The sequence below is a fragment of the Triturus cristatus genome, chromosome 11, assembly GCF_964204655.1.
Source record: "Triturus cristatus chromosome 11, aTriCri1.1, whole genome shotgun sequence".
NCBI classification, from domain to species: domain Eukaryota; kingdom Metazoa; phylum Chordata; class Amphibia; order Caudata; family Salamandridae; genus Triturus; species Triturus cristatus.
Window position 1 is genome coordinate 965,179,229 of NC_140594.1, and position 18,160 is coordinate 965,197,388.

General features: G+C 42.7%; 1 protein-coding gene across 1 annotated transcript in view; it reads left to right on the top strand.

Moving 5' to 3' along the window:
* The window catches only part of DNER (delta/notch like EGF repeat containing), a 1,164,201-nt gene that overhangs the window by 352,869 nt on the left and 793,172 nt on the right, over positions 1-18,160 (top strand). The window contains exon 2 of the mRNA XM_085634998.1: positions 11,663-11,962. Coding sequence (XP_085491124.1) covers positions 11,663-11,962 — 300 coding nt within the window. The remainder of the gene's footprint in view (positions 1-11,662; positions 11,963-18,160) is intronic.

Below are 18,160 nucleotides of genomic sequence, written 5' to 3' on the forward strand. Positions count from 1 at the left end.
CGCTGCCCTTCTTCAGAGCCTCTAATAAACCCCTGCATAGCACCACATTTTGATACTGGTATGTAAACACTTGTTTACATGGGGTCTGACTGCCACCTACCATTGGTGGTTAAGGCATGGACAACAACTGAAACTGCTCATGTTAAGGTGCCCCTGGAGACATGTCTTATCTTCAAATCACTTTAGTTGGAGCCAGTACTCAAAGTCATCTTAAACAAGAGGTACTCCGTCATGGACAGGTGTATTTTTACAGACTATGCTCTTATATTTACCAGCAGCTATTGACATCATTGACCATAGTGCTTTGTTCGATTGTCGCGTATGAGTGTTAGGCTCCTTTTCAGTTTCATTTATTTACCTCTACATGATGTCATGAACTATTATCAGCAGATTCTCAGCAAATACAAATAGCTGGTCTACAGGTGCCTCATGGCAATGCTTTCTACCCTGTGCTTCTCAGAATATGCATCAGGTAGGTGGGCCGTCCTTGTTCTTGGGCACCATCGCTGGGGACCTAGACAAGCTATCTGGGCTCATCGAGTGCACTGGCAACTGGGAGAAGTTGAACAATCTGCCATCATAAAATATAGTGGACAAGTTTCAGGAAGGGGAAGAAGTTTCCTCTTGTGTGGGTACCCCAGGTGATATTTCAAAGAATGTTCCTGTAAATTGTGATTGCGACAGAGTTCCAGGAACACTCACGTGTAAATATTTAAGCATGCGGAAACCTAGACATACTACATTTCTGCAGCTAGAAATGTAACCCATCAGTGCATTTGCACTGTTTAACTTTAGATTTTTTCATTCTCTAGAGAGAATACAAATTCTTTGAGATAATCCTTTTCTGCACACCCTCTAAAATTTTGGAGGTGTTCTGTGTAAACATAAATGCTCTTAAAAAGGTATATTCAGGATGCCCTCATGATGCATATAGGTCATGGGCACAAAGGCATAAATGTCAGGGGAAATGGCACTTAACTGTGAGTACAAAGCCTGTGCAAACACTGGAGGACATATCTAGAACAAAAGTACACAGACATTCTGGCAGTGAACGGCTTAAGCCTACCCTTGACAGAAGTAAATCTGCAACTATTTTCAAGCTGGTAAGCTACCTACAAACCCTTTCTTTTTGAATACCCAGAAACTTGGAGCAGTTAGGAATTTCACACTTCTTATTATACTGGAATATGCTTTAGTGTGAGTAAAGCGGAGGGTAAACTCCCAGTATTCCTCTCCGTGAGCCAGAAACATTGAATTTACTCTTGGAAGTGATGCAATTTCTACCTTCGTGCATAAATAACTTTTGTGAAATCTGTTCCTGAGTCTCCTCAAATAGCCTTCTAATCACTTGTCCCTCTGCTATTTTCATAAAAAATGGGGAGGTACTTGAAGTAGTAACAGAATTATATCAGGATTATATATTTTCTAATTCTCTATTTGGACCCAAGACAATGCTGTTGTACCAGCAGTCTGTACATCTTTGCCTCTTTTGGAAATCATCAGTCTCTCCCTTCTAAAGGAAGATTTTCTTCCGTAGTCCAGCTCTGTTTTTCAGCCAGACTTGACCACTGTCTCCGCTGCCCAGTTCATACCATGATTGTACTTTAGAAGCTGCCAGCCGCATGGGGGGAATCCAACCGCATTCTACATTTACAGAAATCTCTGCACTGTACCTCAGAGATGTGCATGTGAGACCTGGTCTTCCTGTTCAGGTACATCCACAACTTTTAGGCCTACTTTGACTGCTCAATTAGTAAACTAGAAAGCATTCCCATTGGTCAGTCAGTGGCCTACTTGTTGCTCCACTGTGTCTCTCTCACAGCTGCTCCTTTTGTTGAAAGGCTTGACACTTGAAGTGACGTTCCAATAAATTAAAAGGTTTGCTTCCAATCTCACAGTCTGTGAAGAGCTGCTAAAGGCCTTGCTTTTCAAACAATTGTTTTGTCACTGCTCCTGTAGCTCTGTGGAAAGTTGCTAGTTTGAATAAAAGCGCTGATCTAATTCAAAACACATTTCTGTTAGTAGTTGTCTCAGATACAACTTCAATATAACTATACTCTTGAATTTAAGGATACACTTAGAGAAAAACATTGTTCTGCATTGGGTTCATGGGGGCTCCGGCATCATGATGTACAAAAAACACTAAAGTTAAATGAAACTAAATAACTTAAAATATTGTGTTTTCAATAAAATGAATTATTTCAAATAGAGATTGCACAGGGTGATATGCTAATAGAATTATGATATGAATTCAGTTAACAATTAGCATTTAGATTGCATATTTAATTACCTAGACTTCAGCTGTGCTGTTTTCTAGTGTTTAATGCAGATGAAACGTGAATGAACGCATCATTTTTGATTAGATTATCAACCTTAAAAGTGAATTCCATGTTTATTAATTTAGATTGTTCTAAAGATTATTATTAAAGAACTGCAACAAGTCTCATTATGATAAATTGACATTGCCTTTCAATTTAACAAACAACTCTAATACTATTTAGGTTGGTGATAAAATTCTCGTGTAAATCTTATCTTTGTTTTTGTAGGTTGTGTGAGATGGGGGGGTCAGTGAGGGCTTACGGGGTGAGGAGGTACCTCTGGCTGTCAATTAGTGACAGCAGTTGCTACCCCTAGCTTGCCATTTGTTCCCTTGGCATTGTATTGCTACCCTTTTTGTTAGGGGCCTGGGAAATGGAAAACTCCAGCTGTGGCCTGTACATGTAAGAGCAGTGGGGCGGTGGGGCCAGGTGGGGGGGATTTCAACAGACGATGACGAGGGAAAATTAATTATTTGTTTAAATTTCAGTCGTCATCGTGCATCGAAATCCCCCCTCACCCGGCACCACCACTCTTACCTGCATGGGCCGTGGTTGGAAAACTCAGGTGACAGGTGATCAATTCAGATGACCCAGATGTGGTCAAAGCAATGGGCTGCATCATCTGGATGACACTTGGCCAGCTTTAAAGACTGTAAGAATCAGAGCAGTCTGACCAAACTAAGACAAAGACCGAAAAAGTAAATTCACAAGCAGATATGTAATAACATGAATAGTTTATGAGCGAGCTAGGCCGTCGTTTATGGAGTGTTTGGTCTCTACAGGCATTCATGTTGTATGTGTGAATTAAAGATACCTGCATATTGTATACAAGTCCTTGTACAGAATTAACATATGCAAGCCTTGTGTGCAATTGTGAAGTGCAGTTGTATTTTCTCCTGCTCTACGCATGTCAACACTACACAGGGCATGATGTAAGATACATCTATACTATCCACATACTTGCACATTTACAGGTAGCCTCTGTTTGTGTACTGTGTTCTTGGCTCATGCATGGGGTTAGGAAATTGTGCAGTATTTCCTTTACTTTGTTCCTTCGCTTTGTAGATGTTTGCTTTAAACATCTCCTGAGAGGTGAACCGGCGGTAGCACATTGATAAACTTGTAATCCTGATTATGCTCATAGCTCTTGCTTCTGAGTGAAGGAAAATTAAGTGACTGCTTATAATGTGAGCCTTGGGTAAACTTTGGCACTTCCACAAGGGCTCTTTTGGCAGAAGACAGATGTGCGGAAAAGTGTGGGAAACACATTGTGAAATGTATGTGAATCCCTACAAAGGTATGCCTCAGATTAGGCCATGAGCCAGGACCCAAATTTAGGCCTTTGGTACCACTCAGGGGGATGGGTTCTACCATGATTTTTTGGCAACGTATGGATGCCTAGAGATGGAAAATATGTTATAGCAATTCATCACTCTTTGCCTTTAGTCTGATATTATTGGATTAGCAACCATAGCCGGAAAAAAATTATGGTTTTCATATTTTTGATAAATAGCATACAAATTCATCATAATATGTGGAAAAAATAAATCTAATCAACCAGATTGGTTAAATTCAATATTATTGAGAAATAATTATGATTATTAATTGTAATAATAACAGTAGAGTCCTTAAAATAATAACAGTAAAACTTCATTGTATTCCTCATATATTGATATAGATTATATTCATAATTTTCACTTACAATTTCAAACACCAATAGTTGTTGCATCTTAGATAGGCAATGCATTTCATGATTGAACATAAACACAATTTTATCATTCGTCGTCATCATATTCTTCTGAATTGGTGTCATGATACTCTGTGTCTGTTTGATTTTCACAGGCGGGAAGTCTGCACATGTCAGTGCACTTTAGGTCATTTAGACAGCAGACATGTTGGCAGGTTGCAGTTCCTAATGCAGTTGCAAGCTAGTAGATCTAACACAGCCTGAGATGCTGGCTGCCCCTCCATCCAGTCCACTACCAGTTGCTCTGCTCCCTCATGTTTTTCCAACTTCCACCCTCTCCCAATAGCACCACGTGTCTGTGGATTATTCAAAATACATTTCTTGCTTATAGCAGCATGATAATTTGCACTTTCTGCATATTTCTTCAGACAGTCCCTGCAAGGTGGAAGTTGATGGCTGTCTGTCTCACCCTTCTTTGTGCAGAATAGGTGATATGTCAAGTAATTCACGTGATGAACCAAAGATTTTGGTGCGTACAGCAAGTATGAAAATTGCTCCGATTTGTCAAATAGCTCTTCAGGGAGGTCCCATTTGTATCCGAGCTGCGACAATGTTTTCTGTGTATGTCTGTTGGCAGACAGGATTATGAATGCACTTTATTTTCCTTTTCTGGCAAATACGCTTACTGTGTCACATCCGGTAAATGTATGGAGACCTATCATAGCTTTAAAAATTTGTGGTCCAAACAACTTGAGCAACACAGTTATACCGTTGACTTGATGAGTTGACCCCTTACCAGTAAGAGTCTATTCCAGCCTATCAATGCTATCCCATGCTAAGTTAGTGAAGACATGAGGCTGAATGTCGGCTGTAAGAACAATTTTCTCATTTAAGGTAGAAGCAAGTTTCTGAAGACACAAGGCGGTATTGTTTTCTTCCAGTTGTGAGTATGAAATCCAATGCTTAAGTCTGTTTAGAGTGCACATTTTTTCAACATTGCTTGTCAGTGTTTTTACGGTGTACGGGAACAACAATTGCGTGGGAGTTTCCGCTGGCCAGTTGTCAGAGCATATATAATGTCCTGACTGAATGATTACATAAGCAAGGTGACCCTTTTGGACGGCTTGGTGTTTTCTGGATCTTCAGTCAGAATTATTAATAGGAAGCATTTAATGTAATCAGGTACTGTAAATGAAACTTTATCAATGTCTGATATATGGTATGGCCATGGTGTTGATTTCAAGTTTGTTTTAATCATAGTTGTTATGTGCAATGATGTTTGATCAATGATCTTGTTCATATTTGTTGCCTTAACCTTTAAAACTGATAATTCTCTTTTCAAACTCTGGTTTTCTCTTACAACATCCTGTAGCATGACACTATCAGGTTGGGCCAATAATTGTCCTTGGTTGTCTAGGAATATGTGGAGGCTGTCACCGAACTCAGAGTTCAATTTTCTTCTAATATACTTCTTGGTTGATTCATCTATTCCCTGTATTCCTCTGCGTGCCATGAGGGGTTCAAGCCTTTCAGTGAGAGTAATCACATGTATTACTTCTTTGTTAGGTATAACCACAATTCTAATGTATTGAAATAGTTTATCATATAGTTCATCCCTCATATTTTTGCAGTGATCATCGGTTTGAATGCTAGATGCATAATCTTCCTCCCTTGCTTTAACCCTTGTATAGTTCTTATAACAAGATGCATGATAATGGGTATCTGCAGCCACTATGTCCCTACTACAAACTTCTAAGATCTTTTAATATAGCCTTATAGCCCGCTGTAGTGGGCTGTACCGGCTTTTAAAGGCCCGCTCCAGCGTTAAAGGCCTGAGCCGAAGACGAGGGCCTTTATCAACAAGAAAGCGGGACTTTAATAGTTGGTATAGCCCAGCTACGAAGGGCTAAAAGGCTATTAGAATATTCTGCCACTAGAGGGCAGAATGTTCTAACAAATCAAACAAAGGCCTCTCGGAGCCCGAGGGCTCCGAGAGGCCTTTGTTTAAACAACATTGGAATGTTGCTCTGCGGGCCTTCACCGGCCCATAGAAGCACGGAGCACTCCATTGTCTGCAATGGAGTGCTCCACATTCCAATGTTCTAATCACGATTAATGGTTGCACACTCTCAAAGCCTTTTGTCAGCTCTAAGCTCCGTGGCCTTGATTAATTTCTTGTGTGCTGATGTTCCCTTGGAGCATTTTACCTTTCCACAAAATATACTTTTTTCAGCATACATGTTTGACTTTAATGGTGTCCTTCTGTTTAAGCGTTTACTCGTGCACTCACTCTTTCCAGCATCATCACTGACTTTTGCTTCAGCTTTTCGCTTAATAGTCTGTAAATCTCTCTTCATAGTAAATAGTCTCCTGCTCTTCTTGTGGTAAAATGCTTGGGGAACCATATTGCTTTCCACATTTCTCGCACTGTCTAACAGTGGAATGTGCTTGCTGCCTCTAACAAAGTTTTCCATGATGAGTAGTCCTGCAGGCTTGTCAGTGTAAGTCCATGTTGGACATTTGACCATAAATGAATTATACACTGGTGATCAGAGGGATAGGATGTGCTTGTTTCGACTTCTTCATGATGCCGCACGGTCATTCACCGCCAGCTCTGGAAAAAGAGGTTAAATAAAACATTTATAAAATGTACTTGGTATACTTAATATAATTATAATTACTAATATAATTCTTATCAATTGATATAATCACATTTACTGGTTATTGTAATTCCTAATAATAAAATTCACAATAATACAAATTATGAAAACATTTCCATCAACATCAAGGTATCTTGGTAGAGGAGTGGTATTACCCACACAAAAGGCAAAGAGTTATGACATAATTTACCGAATCGGTATTTTACCGATTTCTTAAAATACCGATTCGGTAAATTACCGAATCCTTAAAACCTGCCTCCTACATTAGAAAGGGCTAAATACCGGTCGGTAACGGGAAAATTACCGATTTTCGGCCTTTACCGACCGGTATTTAGCTATCTACATATGGCCCTAGATGCCCTTGTTCACTACCCTGATACGCACTGGAAATGCCCAGTGGTGTAATCCGAGTTGAGAAATGTATGCTGTATATGCATGAGCTGTGTGTACACTTGACACGAATGCTACAATTCCATCCATTTAAAGCTCATTTGTAAATCACGCATAGCTAATGCATGCATATATTATGACATTGTCTTGGCTAAACCAAGCTTACATGTGGAAAACTACCTCAATACGTTTTTCAATGTCTTTTAGCTAAACAGGTTTGGCATCACAATAAGGTGACATATTATGGGGAGCACTCTGTGAGAAAGTGGCTCTGTATATACTGTTCCTTAATAGGTACAGGGTGTACAGAGTCCACAGACCCCAAGGGTTTAACAGAGGTTAAAGTTAGATATAACCTTACTCTCTAAAGTGGTAGCTTGGTCGAGCAGTAAGGCAGTATCAGAGGACAGTGTAAAGCATTTGTTGTGCACACTCAGTCAGCAAATGGTTCCACACACTCAATAACTGAACTCTAGGCCAATGGTTTATATATAAAAAAATATATGCTTGTTTTATTTTAGAACCAACACTTGGAATTAAAATATACTTTCTCGACAGGAGATGTTTCATATAAATACTTTTCTATATGCAATAGGCTTTAGTAAACAGTTACAAGTAGTTGCAGTTGGCAACTCTATTTCTAAACACAACAATACATTGAGCTCAATGATAAATTCAAATTATTTGCAACAGATTTCTTTTTAGATTACTTTTGTAATCCCAGGACTGGATCCTAGATTCAGTCCTGGGTTAGTTCTCAGAATCAAGTGATGAAAGTCGACTTAAGTACTGTAATGATTTTTAACTAATATTTAGCTAATTTAAAAGTTGACACTTAGAAAATATTTCAGAGAAAACAATCAATGATTCCCTATGGAAGAAAATGCAGGTTACAGGTACGGTACGTTCTCGTTACTTTGTAATCCAGTACTGGGTGCCTAGACTCAGTACTGGAACCTTTATCCAAAACAGGTAAGTAATTACGTTTTCAGATATTATACGATTTTTGAAGAATATTTAAAGATTGCAGAAATCGACACTTCGAAGAAATTTCACAGAAAAACAGACAATGGTTTCCTATGGAAGAAAATTGGGTTAAGGGTAAGTACAGTTGTAGAGATTTTTCAGAGTCAGTGCTGGGCACCAAGATCCAGCACTGGGAGTTCACCTAGGAACAGGTGAGTAAATTCGTTTTTGTCACTCGGCTGATTTTTGGTGAATATTTGAAGATTTGAAAAGTCCACACTTAGAAGAAATTTCAGGAAAAAGTCAGTCAATGTTACCCTATGAGGAAAATAGAGTTTGCGGTTCAAGGGTAAGTACTCGACTGGCAGAGTTGAGGTTCTGGGCACAGACTCAGGGGTCTCCCAGGGTCAGGTAGGTACAGTTGGTTCACCCTCAGCGGCTCTAGGGCGGCCGGGTGCAGAGAGAGTTAGGCCCAATGTTATCCTATGAGGGATAGGGGGGCCTTGTTTGGTGGCTGCTGACTGGCAAGCCACGCGGCTGTGGGAGCTGGGCTCCTGGTCACTTACTCAGGGCACGTGGGGAAGTAGGAAGGAATAGAGTTTTCACTGCCAGGGCCACTCGGGCGGCTGGTTGCAGAGGGCTTTCGAGCCTTCGGGCGCTCAATGGATGTCATTGGGAAATCTCCGGTTAGGAAAACGACTGCAAGCTCGGGGACGAGGACTCTTCAGGTGCCACCACCACTTCGAGAGGTAAGTTGGGTAGTTGGAGGATAGGTAGGTACCCCGGGATTGGGCACAGGGGGCCGTGGGGCGCCGCGTGCAGGGGTGCCTTTTGGTGTCGGGAAATCTTACCCTCTGTTGATCGCAGTTGGGGGGGCACCTTGTTCTGAGGCTGCAGGCTTCTTCAGGAGTGTCGAGGGAGGTCCTTGGGTGCTGGACTCGGGGTCACAGTCGCCGTGGGGTCATCCTCAGGGTCTTTGTTCACTCCGGCACTGGCCAGGCTTGGCTGGTGCAGAGTGTGCTGGGTTCGCGGTTCCAGGCTGCTGCCAGGGGTTAGAGATAGGTTTCGAGTAGAGCTTCTACTCATGGGAGTCCCTGGGGCTTAGAGCCAAAAGGTAGCCAGGTCCTCCGGGGTTTGGTGAGGTTGCTGGCCACGAGAGATGCTGTGCTGGAGCAGGAGCAGGTTCGAGGGTCGACAGGCCGGTAGGGCTGGGGCCAAAGCAGTTGGTGTCTTCCTCTTTTTAGCAGTTGCAGGGCAGGTCTTTGTTCTTCTTGCTCTTCTTGTAGTTTTGAATCTGGGATCTGGGGAAGGAAGTTTCAGGGTGCCCCTAAATACTAGATTTAGGGGTGTTACAGGTAGGTGAAGGGCAGGGGCCAATGGGTCCCTGTCCTGGGGTGGGTACACCCCCTATCCTGCCTCTCTCCTGTGGGAGGGGGGCAGGAGCCTAGTCCTGATTGGGCAAGGCTTCCCATCTTCAAGATGGCGAGAGCCCGGAGATGTGCTTCACCTCGCCTCCCCCACCTGAGGGGTGGGGTTGGGAGGCTGGCACATCCCCTGTCCTTATTTGGGGTTTTCGGCCAAGCTTCCCACCAGAGTGGGGGGTTGCAGTGGCCTGGGGAAGTTTACAGAGGCGGAATGCCTTTGAAGCTTCCCCCTGCCCATCCTGGGGGAGGAGATTTAGCACCTCGCCCAGGATGTGCATTGTTGCAGACCCAGGAGAGCAGGGGCTCTGACACCCAGGGGACCAGCAACATGTCTGCTGTGTGGCAGCCTAGGCAGCCTCAGAGCAGACGTGGATTATAGGTTTAGGTTTCAGGGGGCCTCTCTAAGATGCCCTCTGTGGTGCTTTGTACATTAAATCATACACTGGCATCAGTGTGGATTTAATGTGCTGAGCAGTTTGATACCAAACTTCTCAGTCTTCAGTGCTGCCATTATGGTGCTGTCGAGTTCGTGTTTGACAAGCTCCCAGCACCATATACTCTTAGCTGGCAGCACTGCACTTACAGGACCCAGGAATGGACCTGGGTACTGTAGGGGCACAGGGCTCCTGCCTCTGTGTCCACACCACTGGCATAGGGCACCCAGCTGGAGGGGTGGCTGATGTATGCCAGGGCAGTGTAGGCTGTGGGCATGGCACACAGGGATGTGTGCCATGTCGACTCTCTGTTTTGTCTTGTATCCAGACACTCAGCCTGCAAGAGCAGTGTGTGTGTGTTAGGGTACAGGGCCTCTAAGGGTGGCACAATGAGTGCTGCAGCCCTTAGAGGCCTTCCCTGGTCACAAGGTCCTGGGTACCTAGGGTACCATTTACCAGGGGCTGACATGTGGCCAGGGTTTGCCAATTTGGGTTTTGGCTGTTAGGCAGTTTTTAGGGAAGGAACACAGGCCCTGGGCACCTGATTGGCAGGAGCCCAGGGCACAACAAGGAAAAGTGCATCAGCTATTTAGGCAAAAAAGGGGGGGGGGGGGGTTACTGCAACAGAAACCCACTTTCTTACACACTCCAGCTGGAAAAATTCAATTTTGCATAAAGCACTAAAAATCCTGCTGCTAATAGTGAACTGGACCAAAGGGAATTGCTTAGCACTGCCTGCCTTCAACAGTGACCAATCTATTTTATTTGCAGGAAGCATGACCGAGACCCCTAAGGCACCTACCACCTGTATAAACTAAAAAATTAACTATTTGGGGTCCTTATTCAGTGATGAGTCCATCAAATATTTGAATCTTGCAAATCTGGGGTCTTATGATAGAGAGGACGCACTTTTCCTGTTTGCACCACAGCAACCTTTAAATAAGCGCGCCGTGCGCAAACAGGGATCGTGCACTCTAATATGAACAATGCGCTGCCCTCAGGACAGCCACAAACTCGTGCCTTCCTGGGCAGCGCCTTCAAGTGAAATATGGAGCGGCTGCTTCGTGTTTCAGTGTGCAGGCGGCAACCCACCTGCACTTTTAAAAAGGATTAAAGATCCTCTTCCAGGTTGGTGCACTGAGTGACTGCACCTACCTGCAAGGGAATGGCTGGAGGAGTCCATAGGACCCCCTTCCCCCTCCAGAGGGCTGCCATCAGCAGGCGCACTGACAGTGCGTCACTTTTTTGTGGCGCACTTTCAGTGCACCTACTGACAGCGTCTTTGCTTTTGTGCCCATGTCCATAATACTGTGAGGGCGCAGAGTGAAACAGATTCCCTCATTTGCATCGTGCCACACCCCATGCAAATGATGGAATGCCTGCTTAAAATGTGTCCGCACCCCTTCTGTAATAACAAAGTGCCCCGGGGCACACAAATTTGGTGCACTTCCAGGGCACTTTCTATAATATGGCCCATGGTGCGTGGGGAAAGAACTGACATATGTAGCATAGTAAGTGCAGGGATTTGATACTTCAGGCAGTTTTTTTAACATAATTTCCCAAAATAAAAAATACACCATCAATCCTAGAGTACAGTTCCTTGAATTGATTTGTTGTAATGTAATTTTTGCCAAAAAATGCAATGCTCGATTTTTCAGCTAACATATGAGCAAAAAATAAATCAAATTACAGTGACCATGAACACGGAAGAGGTATTTTCAGAGGGAGAATTGAAGTGTTGTTCTACATGCAATAATTGATCTTTTCCCTTGTCTGCTCTCAGTTTATTATAGATCCCTGTGCAAACCATCCTTGTCACCATGGCAACTGCAGCATCAGCGGTGAAGGTTACATCTGCGTTTGCAATGAAGGGTATGAAGGTCTGAACTGTGAGCAATCAATACCCAGCTTTCCAGAGTCTGGATGGACAGCTGCGCACCTCCCAACCAGGCAACCCAGTACAGCTGCATCAACCCCAGAACCTGATATTGTACTACCCAGGTCACGAGCAACTGTGACCTTGCCCACATGGCAACCAAAGGCAGGACAGAAAGTTGTTGATTTAAAGTGGGATGAAATTGAGGTGAGTGTTGTTTTCCTTTTCCATCCTGGTGATGTGCATGCTATTTTTTTTAAATAGTTATTTATTAAACAGGCCATCAAGCAGGCAATCAACTCGCAAAAGTTATTTAAAATACACATGGTAGTTCAAGGAATGGCAAGGAACAAGCAGAGTTATGATTTGCCAGAGTACCTCCTTACCATAACAAAACATCCAGTCCTGAATGACGCATCTCACTCATAACTTATCCTCCTAACACCTGGACAGCTCCACCTCTCAAAAAGACCCTACAACATTTGTATTCCCCTGAATTAATAGGTTTAGAAACAAGACAGTGCTTACCAAAAGATCTTTCACTTAGTGGTGATATACTTAAGGTGCCCAAACAATACATCATAAGGGTTAAAGTTAATATTAAGGTTAAGAGTTTGCATTAGAGGTTGGTTGTTATGGAAAATCAGCATATTTCTGAATGAAGTTCTTAATCAGGTGGAATATCACCTGGCGGTGTTCGCCACGTTTCATCCTTTGGTAGTGAATATTTGAATGATGGATTCTCCAACAGATTTAGCCTTTCCTCCAGAAGGCAGATGATTTCAGTTACCACCTGACCCTAACACAGGCCTAAAGAACCTATAAAATGGAGCTAATTTATAGTACTATACTAATGTATATTTGATTAATGTGTTTGGTTGGGTAATCGTCCAGTTGTAATCAAACATCTTCTAAGGTTTCTTAAACATATGTTAACTTAATAATGTATTACTGGATTCAACATTAAGATATATCAACCTTTTGCCTCCCTCTCATTTCGGTTGCACCCAACTACCTTCGGCCATTGCAACCCTTGGTTTCCTTTTCTCCACTCATGACTCTTTTTCTTTCCTCTCTCAATTTTCTTCACTTTATTTTCCCTGTTCCCGCAACTACACCTTCTTTTGAAATCGCCATGTAAGCTGCAATCACTAAAAGGCAGTAAGTGGCTCAATAATTCCAGTTTTTCTAATCATTTTTACATAACTTACCCCAGTTTGAACTTAACAATTTACAAAAAAAATAAAAATATCTAAGCATCAAGCATCCAATGCTATGTCACATGAAAATAAAATGTAGGATTCTACATGGAAGTAAACAATCCCACAAAGCTTTAATGTCTGTCTAAATGTAATTTATTGGGCCACCAGTACTTAGAAATAAACATGCAGAATACATAACCTGCCATATATATAATGACATCCATTTCTATACTTAAAAATGGTATAGATAAGGACAGTAGAACTGAAGAATGTTCTGTATTCAACTCACTGCAGTATAAATGTCTTCAACCTCAAACTAGATCAGTACCTGACTAAGTTGGCATTACTCCCAGAATGTAACCTCCTCAAGACAAAAATAACATTGGAACCCATGGGCCTTCATGAGGCCTCATATATCAATTAATCCTTGACAATAATCTGATACATGATTGATACAATGCTTTGCGAACCCTGTGGGAATGTCTCCACCGATAGTACTATACCTTCCTAGCAGACTGTGGTAAATAGGCATGTTACTATCCTCAGCGTGCATACTATGTGGCTCAGATAATGGGGACGTGTTTCTTGTGGTCTTGAGTTGTCCGGTGATAGAATATTAGTGGGATGAAATAGACTTAGTGATGGCTCGGGTACTGGGCCAACCTGTGGAACCTTCACTGAAAATATGCCTCCTGAGTGCCATGGTTGACTGTAAGTGATCTTGATATCCCTGATTTTCCTCCATCCTGTTGAGACTGGGATGTCTCCTGGCCAAAAGGAAGATGATGCAATATTAGAAGTCCAACAGAGCCCCGAAAAATGCACAGTGGCTGAGCGGGATGGATCTCTTTACTTTACTTGGCCACAAATGTAACAGAGGATGACAGAACGGCAGCACAACTGCATCAGGCATTTGCCGGCCACCTGACTGAATGGGGCTGAAGTCATGGCTCTATATTGGTCAGCTCCCAATGTCCATGTTGAAGTTCTTCACAATCTTGCTTCTGTGTCTGCCTACATGCCTTGATGAGCACATATATAAGTCCAGCTGTATGGGAGAAATTGCCCTTCATGCAAGGAGCACTAGCAGGAATGCTGCTGTAGACTCCAGTGGTTATACAAAGGTAATAACATAAACACACATAAAGAAATATGAACAATATAGTGTTGAAAGACAATATCTGTTACTGGTACATAGATGATATGGGGAAATCTAATAGAAAAACTCATTATAGAAGCATATGTTCAAGAAGGCGGCATTGGAAAGGCCAACTTAAGTGCCAAGATAGCAGCAAGAAAACGTAGGAGAGGATGTTGGCAGGGGCTTGCCTGGATAGGCTATCATTCCAGTTACCTGGCAACTTTTATATGTTTACCTCTTTGTGCTGCTCAGTAGTAGCCATAAAAAGGTGTTTTGCCTTCATTTGTTACACAACCTTCACAATGTTGTGACAAATAAATACAGACACAAATATTCAGGAAATCTTTACATAATATGGGTGTGTGCCTTGTTCTTGTATATACATTTCCAGCTCTAGATTGGTGACTTCCACAGATGACAGAAATTCCCAGTTCTAGATTGGTGACTTTCACATATGACAGACATTTACTGTACTAGATTAGTGACTTTCACAGTTGACAGAAATTCACAGTTCTAGATTGGTAAATTCCAAAGATGACTTTCCATATTTTATATCACTTACACAAAGTGAGGAAGCACAATCTGGTCATTTTATACAACAATATACAAAAGTGAAAGGTTTTTTCCTACAAGACTCTAAGTAAATTCAGATATAAAACACTTTTTTGGGGGTGCAGATCTCTTCTCATAATTCTAGGAACACTTGTCCTTAATTTGAACGATCGTGCTGATCTACTCTCCTTATCCTAAATGGAGAGAGTGAGTACTGCCCACACCGCCAATTAAAATAGGAAATGTAACAGATGTACATCTGAAAACCAATACATTATTCCCTTCTCACTACAAATGCAACACATTTTAACAAACAATGGCTTTGCTGTTGCCTTGCCTGATTCCCGGCTTCACTCTGGATATTGTTCATGCAGTTGTTTTGGCAGAGGATGTTTTTCTGATTCAGTAAACTCACAATCTAATGACAGTTTGCTGCAGTGTTACCATGCTCAGGCAAGAAGAACATCTACAGATGAAAGCTCCTGAAGACACAGCAGAACCACTGAAAAAAAGGAGGTTAAAGTAATGTTATAGTTAGATGAAATGCTCAGTAACAACATACAGTTTTAAACTCTAAAACCACAGAAATTCACCCCTTATAGTTACAGTTATCTCAAGTGCTTATAACTCGTGCCCCCGCCGGGCACAGTTTTTTCATCAATAATTTAATTGCAAATGTTGCAGTGATATTACCCATGATGTCATAGAAGATGTAATAAGTGATGTAATATGTATATTTCGTTATTCCTAAATGGTTCACCTACATTGACGTTAACGTGAGCACAGCTTTATAAATCTATAGTACATTACTAAAATCATTTACCTGCAAGGGTAGTTCCCTCTTAGCAAATCCTCAAAACTCTTTGACAATTTTTTGATCAGTTCATGAATCATCTTTCCTTCTTTTAACTGGGGAATCAACAGATTAACAGACATGCCCTGGGGCAGTGGGATTCGCAGCAACTCTGGGACTGCAGCAGCTACTAGGTTGTCCACAACTGTTTAGGAGATGAAATTATATTGGCAGAATAATAAAGTATGTTTAAAAAAAAAAGCAAAATGTGAAATTTGGAATTTTTTAAAATTATCTGTAATTGTGAAGGAGTTAGAAATTGGAGACCAGAAATTAAGGAGACAATTTATTAAGGTTTCATGCAATGCAACACGGCAAGACACCGTGCTTCACAGCGCTCTGTGTGAAAGGGAGAGGGCAAGAATGCACCATATTTAACATTATATATTGCATTTTCTATCCTCTCCTTGTGCTGGCGCACAATGTGCTGCCTTGGGCCAATGTAGGTACCCTTGCTCTGTGGTGCAAAGGTGTCAGCATAGTAGGCAGGATTGTTTTTCTGCACCTTCTTGTACAAAAGCAGTCCTCAGAGGCATTTTCCTCTTTCTAAGTGTGCTGCAGAATCCAGCACACTTAGAAGGAGGAAAAATAGTTCTCCTTGTTGCGTCTCCTCTGGGAAGGTGTAGAAAATTGACTCCTTCTCAGGTTTACCAGTTTTGGTAAATCTGGGAATGATCCAAAATCCAAAGGTGGCTGCATGGGAACACTCACACTGCTCCCATGCTCCACCCATGGAACGCCATCCTAAGGCAGAGTGATGCATGGCAGCTGCCTTGCCTTACTCTATATTTACCAAGCTATGCAGGGCCATGCAAGGTTGCCTTGTGTGGCTTGGTATATCTCATTCTAGCTTTTGCATTCCCCTGCATTGCCTTACGTGGCACAAGAGCAATGCAAAACTCTGATAAATATGGGCCTCAGTTTGTATTCTTAGCTTGATTCGTTGGAGCAGCACGTGTACAGAAAACAGAATTTAGGGATATATGTATGAAACACCAGTCACAAAATCCGGGTTGCAAATTGCGACCAGTATTTTTGCAACCAGTGTGGAATTTTGTGAACTGATTTATATACTAATAGGTCGGTTCACAGAATTATGAATCGTAGTGAATCACAATCCAAACTACCTCATCAATAATCATGAAGTAGTTCTCAAATTGTGACTCATTACGAATGGTGGTTGTAAGGTGTTAGGTTCTGCCCATCAAATCTGCCTGGATATTTTGCTTTTTAATCACCTGGTTTTTTAACTTTTTAGCGTGGGTGAGCCTTGCACCTGGTGACTCGCCCACAGTAAATGAACTGCCCGCATTTACCTCCAGTGTCCATATTTTAAGATAAGGCCACTGTGACACAACAAGGGTAATGTGCACTTGGCTGATTACACATAAACACATGTGCACATGCATATGCAAATGTTTATGGGCTGCGCATGGGAGACTCCTGTCGTGCGTCGCCCGGAAACTGCCTGACGCAGAGGGGACTCCGCAAGACTGGATATTGACCTGGGGTAGGCCTCATAATGTTAGTGTACAGTCATGGCAAAAGTCAGTGTGGTTTACTGTCTTGTCTGCTGTGACACTCTATTATACAGCTGTGGGGAAGACTCGCTTAGAGTGCAGCCTTGCTTCCCCTTGGCCTAGATAGACCAGTGGCGTGTTAAACTGGGGAGGAATCTGTATGCCAAACCGAAATATGAGAGTTCCAAAAAGATATCTGTACAGCTTATGGGTCATCCAGGATTGTCATATTCCTCTGGCACAGCTCAGTATCAGAGCTCAGGCCTTTTGCCATCCTACTGTGCCTAGTTAAGTACATTTCTCTCCAGCATCAGGAACAAAGATCACCCCATACAAAGTGAGCAATTAACAGTGCTTAACTCAGTTCCTGAGGAGGAAAGTGGTGGGGGCTGAACGATCTGCATCAACAATCAACTGTTACACTGTACCAGGGATGGGCCAGCCCAAGACCACTGAACAAAGGAGGGAGTCCAGATTTCTGGGGCCAACACAGGAGGGTGCACCCTTAAAAGATTTAGTGCAAAAGGCCCTGGCAGTGATGTCAGTAAGGGGCGGAACTAGGGACCCTAGAGCAGATTTGACTAGTTACTCCTGGGTGACGCCATTTTGAAAAGTCCCATCAGGCTGTGCAGGAGGGTTGGGACAGAGGCGGAGAGGTGGTGTGGCATCCCAGAGTAGACCAGAGGTGCCTCGCTTCTAGAAGCTTCTTCCCCATTTGAAAGGTCTTGCACAAGGGGGAGAGCTATCTTTTGGTTGTGACTTTCTGCTGGACACTGCGACAGGAGGTGGCAGCCATGGACAACTGGAAGGAGGTACCCCCTGATGCCCATCTGGACTAAGGAATCTGATTAAAGCTGGCCCCAGAACCAGTGGGCTATCCCCAGGACCAGGAAAGCTGGTCCCCTTACACCCCCTAAGGTCTAGTTGGTGGGAAGAACTGGACTTCTACACTAAAGAATAGAGAAAGCCCCAGCCAGGTGTAGGGAGCCAGCAGAACCAGCTACCTGCAAAGGTTGTCACCTTAGATGCCAGGAGGCCTAGGCAAAGTGCTCCAGTTGGCAAGGGCTCACCACCAGGAGCAAAATGGCCCCCAAAACAAGCAAAACGGCCATCTGGGCCTCAGATATCAGCCGGAGA